General features: G+C 63.7%; 2 protein-coding genes across 2 annotated transcripts in view; both read right to left on the bottom strand.

The window, feature by feature from the left end:
• Window positions 1–8: 8 nt before the first annotated feature.
• EMIHUDRAFT_470323 (hypothetical protein) lies at window positions 9–1,117 on the bottom strand (the record flags this gene model as incomplete). The annotated part of the gene is made up of 2 exons (XM_005769536.1): window positions 349–1,117; window positions 9–40 (listed from the first exon to the last, which is right to left on the bottom strand). Exons 1-2 carry the CDS (start codon window positions 1,091–1,093, stop codon window positions 9–11), a joined length of 777 nt encoding a protein of 258 aa, XP_005769593.1. The 5' UTR covers window positions 1,094–1,117.
• A 6,693-nt stretch (window positions 1,118–7,810) lies between these two features.
• Window positions 7,811–8,715, bottom strand: part of EMIHUDRAFT_244367 (hypothetical protein) — a gene marked incomplete at both ends in the record, with an annotated part of 3,131 nt that continues 2,226 nt past the window's right edge. The window contains one exon of the mRNA XM_005769535.1: window positions 7,811–7,911. Coding sequence (XP_005769592.1) covers window positions 7,811–7,911 — 101 coding nt within the window. The remainder of the gene's footprint in view (window positions 7,912–8,715) is intronic.

Raw genomic sequence — 8,715 nt, 5'->3', positions numbered from 1 at the left:
CGGACCGCCTAAGGGTCCTGGGTTCGGGTTGGGCAAATTCCTGCAAAAAGAAAAAGTTGGGTTGGGGGGGGGGGGGGGGGGCTCCGGCCGCCTCCCATACGGACGCCCCTCGTACACCTCCGGCGCCTAGAGGAACGACAAGAAACACTGCCGGAGAGCACAGAAGCAGCTCCCGGTGGGGAGGCTGCGGAGCACGGCGCGCCCCGTACCCATGTACCGCGCCCGTCTCTGCCCGGCGAATCTCGGCGAATCTCGGCGAATCTCGGCGAATCTCGGCGAATCTCGGCGAATCTCGCGCCATGTATCGCGCCGCCCCCGTCTGCCCCGTCAGGTTCCAAGGGTCATCACCCTCCGCCGCCGCCGCCGCCGCCCCCATCTCCGGCGGAGCGAGCGCCTCTCCGGCGGCGGCGGTGTCGGGCGGCGGCGCCGCGGCGGGCGGCGAGGCGAGGCGGCGCGGAGCTGCAGCCGCGGCCGCCTTTGGCACCATGCGCGCGCAGCCAAAGTCGAGCAGGCAGGGCACGCCACGCGGCCCTCTCTCTCCGAGCAGGCCGACGTTGTCCGGCTTGAGGTCGCGGTGCAGCACGTGGTGCTCCGCGAGTGCGTGCTCGTGCAGGTAGTCGAGCGCCGACGCCAGCTGCAGGCCGACGAGCAGCACGCGGCGCAGCGGCCAGTCGCGCGCGAGCCGCCAGTCGTCGCAGGGCGTGCGCTGCGTGGGGGGGCGGAAGTGTTGCGCGAGCGTGCAGGCGATGCGCGGCAGCACCAGCACGGTGCCGTGCGCCGGGTGGTCGTGCGCCAGCAGCCCGTGCAGCACATGAGGGTGGCACAAGCGGCACACGAGGCTGGCCTCGCGTGCGATGTCCGAGGCGGCGGCCCGGTCACCGCGCTGATCTTCTCGGAGGACCTTGGCCGCCACGTCCCCGAACGGCGGAAGCCGCACCGCCCAAACCTGCGCGAAGGCGCCTGCACCGAGCTGCTCGCCCCACTCGCATTGACTCCAGTCAGCGACCCGCGGCCCGCGCGGCGACCGCAATCGGTCGACGAGGAGTGCGCTCGAGTCGGCGGCATCGCCAGTCGAGAAGAGACAGCAGCACATCACCGATGGATATCGGTGTCGGCTCGGTCCCGCAATATAAGTATCCTCTTCGGACCCGATGCTTCACTCATGCTTCGGTGTGAATCACGCCCGCTGTGAAAACATTTTGCGGGGGATTTTTTCGCCAGTCAATAGAGCATGAAAATACCTTTCAAACGGTACCTTTCTGTCCTCCAGAGTCGAAGAACTCGTCCGGTGGCTGGCCGCCAAAGTGCTGGACGCGCACACTGGTGAGCGCGGAGCACACTGAGGGAGCTGTCCTCGGCGCAGCCAATCGGCTCCCGCGGCCTGGATGGTGGCAGTGGCACTCTCTGAGGCTCCCTGATTTTTTCTGGTATTTGTTGAGCACTCTCTGGTCACCTTCGCCGGGCGAGCCTGGCTCTCGCTGCACAGCGGCGCGACCCGCGGTGAGGCTGCCGATCGTCGAACTGGGCTTAGCTCTCAGTCAAGATATTGTGCATATGGTCGGTCTCTACAATATCTTGACTGAGCACCACCGATGAATCGGCAGCAGGGAGACAGGAAGGCTCGCTGTGTGAGTCGGCCACGCAGAGGTCGGAACCTGGGTCTGAAGAGGATAAAGGCGGGGGGAGCTGGATGTGAGGCTGCCAACTGCACTCCAAGTGCTCCAAGTGCTCCAAGAGGCCGGGGCAAGAATTTTACACGGAACTCCCTCGCACAACATCCTGTCGTCTGTTGTTTGAGTTGTGCCCTTGTTTGTGCCCTTGGCACCGTGGAGTGGGGGGGGGCGACAGGGAGGATGTGGCCCTGAGTTATGTGTACGCCGACTCAGGGTGTGTGGCAGCCAGATGGCTGTGTGTCTTGTGAGCCTGTTTGTGTCTGTGTGTCGCTCGTGCGTGCCGTCATCATCTGTCCAGCGTCCACCCATACCGCGTTGGTGTCCAGTCCGAGCCTGGCTGTTCTTCACCTTTCTACCTACCTACCTACGCACAACACTGGGCACGGGACTGGCGCGCACTGGCACTAATACAGGTACACCACTGGAGCCGCCTAAGCGACTCCCGCGAGTACGGCGAGGCACTTAGCTCCGTGCACCCGCCCACCCCCGCCACAGGCAAGCTCATTCACGACCTGCTCTGAGGGAGGGTGTAGAGGATGTAGAGTGTAGAGCGCTGTAGAGCTGTAGAGATGTAGAGCGCTCTGGAGTGCTGTAGAGCTGTAGAGCTCTACATCTGGCGCGTGACGAACTGCCTCCGTTGTAGAGCGATGTAGAGCGCGATTTTGTTGTAGAGTTTGTTGTAGAGGCTCTACAGCAAAACCGCGGGGAGGCAGTGACTCAAAGAGGTCGAGCCGCGCTAATGGGGTGTATCCGAGCTTACTGGAGCTCTGATGGACGGCCCTGACTATCCCTGACACACAGAGAGTCACTCTGATGGCACACAACACCCTATAACTGCGTCATGACCAGCCTGCCATGCGTCGCCGGTGCCGCATTCGTCGCAGTGCTTCTTTAGCAGGCGGTGGACTGTCGGCTGCGAGGACGGTCGCATTTGCGCGAGGCGAGGCGAGCATTGCTGCGCGTTGCATGCGCCATGCCTCGCGCCAGCGCGTGCGGGAGCTCCTGGCTGAGCGTTGAGTCCAGGCGAGTTGCGCTGGCCACTATCGCTACGCCGACCCGAGCTGACGCGCCGAGGCGCCGGCCAGTCGCAGCCGTGAGGCATGCCACAGCAGCAGAGGCACCTGCCACCCATTGGGCGGGCAGACAGAAGGCCAGGGCAGCACTGGCGAGTGCAACGCGCCTCATGTCGGAGACCGACCGTGCCTCGTTCGCCGCTTTTGATGTATCTAGATAGAGTTTGTTGTAGAGATTTCACGTTGTAGAGCGCCTCTACATCGCTCTACAACGGAGGCAGTTCGTCACGCGGTAGATGTAGAGCTCTACAGCTCTACAGCGCTCTACAGCGCTCCAGAGCGCTCTACATCTCTACAGCTCTACAGCGCTCTACACTCTACATCCTCTACACCCTCCCTCAGGACCTGCTCTGCGATGGCCGTGTGAAGAACGACTGAGATGCGCTGCTTCTGCAGCCCCAGCCAGCTCTTGGTGGTCCAAGTCACCTCATCGAGGTACTGGGCCCGCGTCAGCTTGTTCTGCAGCACGTTCGCCGCCCCCCAGAGGATCTCGCCGACCCCCTTCCCGAACCCACCGAACGAACGACTCGAACAGCAGCAGCCGCACGTCGACGTCCTTGTCCTCCCTGGCGTAGCGATACTCGCCGCCATAGGACGATATGCGGCGATCGCCGCCCACCACCCTGCCTCCCCTGGTATGCCATCGACCAGTCCCCTGCCCCCTCTCGCCCTTGCTCTTCCTCTCTCCCTCCATTCCCTCGCCCCCATACCCCTCACACTCCCCTCCATCCCCCTCCCCCTCCCCCTCGCCTCCCTCTCCCTCCGCGCGGTAGGGCCCATGCCCCTCGACCATGTTCCGGTAGAACGCCTCGGTGTTGCCAAAAGCGACAAAGGCGCCCTTCCGACCATGCTCCCCGCCGCTGGTGAGGGGGCAGACAACCTTGACATCGCCTGAAAAGCGCTTGCCGCCCCTGCCAATGTTGCAACGCGTCCACGTCGGGTTGTTTGTTGTAACTCTGACCGAGGTGGCCTTTTTCGGCTCCATTCGCACAGCGGTGCCCCACGCGGCGCGTAGGGCGAGGATGAGGCGCTGAAGTACACACTTGTGTCTGGTGTTGTGGCTCTGCTGCGGCACGTTGACAGCAGCGTCGCCGGCGTCCCTTCGCGAGCTCATCCGTGCGACGGCAACAGCTCGAGGGCGGAGACGCTCAAGGAGGAGTATCGGGCCTTGCTGAGCAGTCGGACAGACCCCAAGAGCCAAGTCCAGCTGAGTGAGGAACGATTTCATTTTGCCGTCGCTGTTGTCATCATTACCACACCCCGTAGAGATGCGAGGGTCGCCCACCCTTCTTGCCCCACCACTTTGTGTGTGTGGAGACGATGACCTTCCTACCTTAAAGGAAAGGAAGAAAAAAACCGGGCTCCGCCAGTCCGCCATCCTGCTCCACTCACACCTGAGAGGCCACTCCACCGGTCCGCCATCCTGCCTCACTTCACAGAGCCAAACGCGACACATGTGGTCCGATCTCAGCAACGACGACGTCAAGAGCGTGCTCGGCCGACTCGGACCCGAGGACCTCGCACGATTCATGTGCGTCAGCAAAGACTGCAAGACGGTCGGACGCTCGGACGAGTGCTGGTCACGCCACGTCGACAAGATTCGCAGCGAGTACAGAGCCGCTGACTCGGAAGACGCCATGCGCGAAAAGGCCTTTGACCACGTCGGGTTCCTTCAGTCCGTGCTGGCGCCCGAGTACGATGGTCCACCACAGCGGCAGCCGTGAGTGAGCGGTACGCGGCTCTCAAGGGATTGCCGTGGGAGCAGCAGCGCGGTCTCTTCGGTCCCGAGGCGACCTTCTACACCGCCGACTACCACTCCGCAAAGTTTCCACGCTGGCGGACGGTGGATGGGCAGGCGCAGTACCGCTGCCACCCGAGTGGCGAGGCCGCGCTTCTCCCGCTCGAACGCAGCGACGTGTGGATCGCCCACCCTTTTCCCGAGACGCTCTGCCAGCATTGCGGAGGACTTACCTTCTCCTCGCCAGCCGCCTGGCAGACGCACGTCGAGTCGTGGCGCCACTTTGAAAATGTCATGTACCCGGGCGAGACGGAGGAGGTCCTCGAGCTCATCGTCGACCCGCGCATGATCGATGGCGACGCTGCCTTCAACGCGCTACCCAAGTACGAGGCGTTTGCCCGCATGAAGCGCTACACGCGATTCTATGAGGGACAGCTGGAGCGCCTCCGAATCGAAAGCAACTGGAGCACGGAAGACCGCGCCAACCTGGAGAGCCACGCGCAATTCGCCAACGAACGCTCCGCGCTACGGCGGCCTGGCGAGTACAACGACACCGACAGCGGCGAGGACGAGATCACCTTCACCGCCAATGACATCGCGTGCATCGTCGTCGGCAATGCGCTGGACGGCTTTCAGGACGGTGGCCCGCACAGCGAGATCCCGGGCGTGCCTTACTCGACCCCCGCAGACCTCGTCTTCGGAGGCCTTGCGGTCCTCGACCCATGCGGCGGCTCCAGCTCGACGTCGACCTTCATGGAGACGCTCTTCCAGGGTTGAACTTGCCGTGTCAGGCGCACTGTCAGAGGACAACCACAGACCACGGCTATCTGGTGATTGCGCTACGGCCCGTCTTCCCGTGGGTGTATCAATCCCTGTCGTGCCTCTCGCGAGAGACTCTCACTGGTATGCGCGCGCCCCCCAGGGGCGTTTGTGTGCGGAGGGGGGGGGGGTGTTTTCTTTGACCGTCTCTCCGCGCTGCGCCGAGAGAAAGCGCGAGGGAGAGCGGGCGGGCGCGCGCGCTCGGGCCTCTTGGACGTCGCGCGGGAGGCTGTGCGGGGCGCGGGCGGTGCGCCGCTGCGCGGGGCGCCCGGGGAGCAGCGGCCAGCGCAGCAGCCGCCGGCGCAGCAGCGGCAGAGCAGCCGGTGCGTGCCTTGCGAGGCGAGAGCGAGTGACGGGTAATCGTGGCCGTGGCCAAGAAAATCAAAATATTAAGCTCTCTGTTTGGACCACGGTGAAAAACTCGACGGTTTTGGGCGTTTCAGAGCACGCTGAATCGATTGGCTGAGCTATAATTCTCGCCAGCCCTTTCCTTTCATAATTATTGACTCAAAACTCGATGATCGCGCGACTTTGGAGCCGTTAAGCGTTATAGCTCAGCCAAAACGTTCCTCTCGAAAAATTGACTTAGGAAGCCGCAAACGGCAGCTTCTCAAAGCCTCACCGGCGCTTATTCTCTTGATCTTTCAAAACCTAGGCCTGCGGCCAAAATTTTCTAAAGGCCGCTGCGCGGCCAGCGCAATGCGCAACCAGTCAGCGACCGACAGTCAGCAGCAGACTGTGACGATTGGCGGCCTCGCGCCCTCAGTCGACCTCCTCTACCAACTCCCCTGCCCAGCCCATATGCCTCATCCACGGTGGCGCAACCACTCGCGCAGGGAGAGAGAGAAAGTCGGCGATCTGCGCCGTGCAGATGAGCTCCGCCTCGTCTGCGTCGAGGACGCCCATCGCAGGGCTGTCATAGCGCCATTGCATATGACGTACTGCATGTTGTTCATTACTTCGCAGGTGCCAAAGTCGAGGATAATCTCACTCAGCGATGGCGAAGCTGCACTCCCGGCCGGCGGTAGGAGGGATGAAGGTTAATGTACTTCGCAGTGTACAGTGCCTTCCGGCGCGAACAGTGCCCGGGACGAAAGAGGAGGCGACGTCTCCCTCGTCCATGGACGGTGTAGCCAGCTTGAGAGACGGGAACGAACGGCGGTGAATCGCCGACAGCGGCGCCTTCGTTCCTTTCCAGTGAATCGCCGGCGGGTGCCCTGAGCGTTGTATCTGTCGGCCAGTTGCCGCACCGCCGGCAGCAGCTCCGCAGCAGCCGCCCAGATGGCGCCGGTTAGGACAGGAGCGAAGCCGCGTGGACACGGCTGAGCGACGCCGTGCGTCTCGTTTGGATGCTGCAGGCATGCCGGGCAGCGCGCGTGCTCCATCCATACCGCGTCGGGCGCCCGCCGAATTCTTCGATTTCTTCGGCGTAGGGGACCAAAAAACCCTGAAAATTTTCTTCGCCTGCGGCGGGCAATTAATTTCGATACTTTCGCTTCCACAGCTCTTTCACACGACTTTATCCGTCACTCGCTCGCGAGTACTGCCGCCCGGCAGCCTTGAGGCGGCCAGGCGGCAGTACTCGCTCGGGCTTTGCGAGCCGTGCGCGCGCCGAGGCGCGCCCGGCGCGCGCCCGCCCGGCTGCCAGTAGGAGGCGGCGCAATATGGCCATAGTACAGCCCTTGAGGAGGAGGAAGAGGCTGGCTGGCAGTGCTGTATGCCGCCGAGGGGCAGTTTTGGGGTGCTGAGTCACGCCCAGGGGGCTGCAGAAGGCGTCCGCAACCGGGACAACCCGCCCCCCCCCCCCCGCCGAGGCCAGTCGAAGCGCCCACACTTGCAAGCAGCCATGAGGAGTCCTCTTGGTGCTCCTGGCGGCCGTTCAAAGCTCGGGCGCGCGCCGATGGGGGGGGGGGGGGTCTTGCTTGCTCCACATCGAGCGCTGTCAGTCCGGACCGGTGCAGCGGTGCTTGCACCGAGGGGAGGCCTGCACAAGGTCTGAGCCGCGGCCCCGCTCGGCGCCAAGTGCAGTGTCACGCTCGCGCGCGCGCGTGACAAACTGGCAATTCTCGTTTCCTATTCACTCGGTCCCCCAACGGACCAAGAGGCCTCGCTCCTATTGGAACATTCTAAAATCAGATTTGCCTCGTGCGTCCCTTTTTGAGCCCGGTATAGACCCTATCGTCCATCGATCGTGCATCCGCGGACCGCGGCGAGGTGCACTCTTACGGCTTTTAGCTCCGTGCACTCGACCGCGCTAATCGTAAAATGTACGTATTGCAATAAGAGCCACATGACGGGAAAATTCTTCCTTGCGCGCTTTCCTCCTCTTTCTACACTTCTAGCCTGCTGTCCTCTCCTTGGCTGCTGATCTTCTCTCGGTCTCGCTATTGCAATATCGCGGTTCGCGCGCCTCTTGCGGCGGCGGCGGGGGGGGGGGGGGGGTTCTTAGCGCCATCGCCATGGTGCGAGAGAGAGGAGAGAACATCAAGTGCCCCAGAAACACGACTTCAGACCGCCCGTGCGTCGCAGAGCTCAAAGCCGGCGCACGGCAGCGGCTCGCACGCCGCCACCGACTCGAAGAGCCACTCGTCGCGCACGTAGATGGGCCCTACGGCGAGACACGCCAGACTCTGGCTGAGTATCCAAGCACCGCCGCGCGGCTTCAATCACACGGGCCGCGAGCACAGCTGAGCACAGCTGAACTCGTGTCCTCTCGAGGATTAGTCGAACAAGGACAGCATCTAGGGGGTGGGGGGCCGTCGTCTGCACGCGCGGCGGCGCGGACGCCCGCGTTCCGGCGGGCGGCGGGCAAGCAGCGCGCGAGGACGAGGTCGGCGCCACGAGCCGCTCCGAGGAGGGTCGCGCCTACAAAAAAGAAAGACAACCGCGGGGTGGAAAAGAAATCCGCGGTCGCTGGGTCGCTCCGAGGAGGAGGGTCGCGCCGGCAGCCTCGGCGAGCGCGCGCAGAGCGGGGGCGCGCTCCGCCGACCTGCGTTGTGAGTGCACGCCCGTTGTAGGTTTGTGGGCCCGGCCTTGCGTTTCGACTGGTCGCCGCCGTCTGTCCGTTCCTGTGAGCTGTGTGTCCAGCAGTCCGGACCCAGTGCTAAGGCCGGTGACAGCGTGCCTCGTGTCGGCTCCCCGCGCCAATCGTGCGCAGCGTGTGTGTGCGTGTGGGCCCGTCCTCCATGCTAGGAGGTGTGTCAGACTGACTGACTGACTGCCGCCGTCGGTCCATTCTCGACAGTGCGTGAGTGACATTAGGCCCGGGGCGGTGTCGAGGGGGGTGGGGCTGTGACCTTTAAGAGGGATGCATCTAGAGGCCGCTCGCCCGCCCGCCGCCACGAAGAGACGCCGTCCGCGGAGGGCTCTGGGCGGGGCACCGACGACGCGCTCCTATGTGGGGGGGGGGTCT

This window comes from Emiliania huxleyi (genome assembly GCF_000372725.1).
Source record: "Emiliania huxleyi CCMP1516 unplaced genomic scaffold EMIHUscaffold_418, whole genome shotgun sequence".
NCBI lineage: Eukaryota > Haptophyta > Isochrysidales > Noelaerhabdaceae > Emiliania > Emiliania huxleyi.
This window is presented reverse-complemented; position numbering and strand designations above follow the sequence as displayed.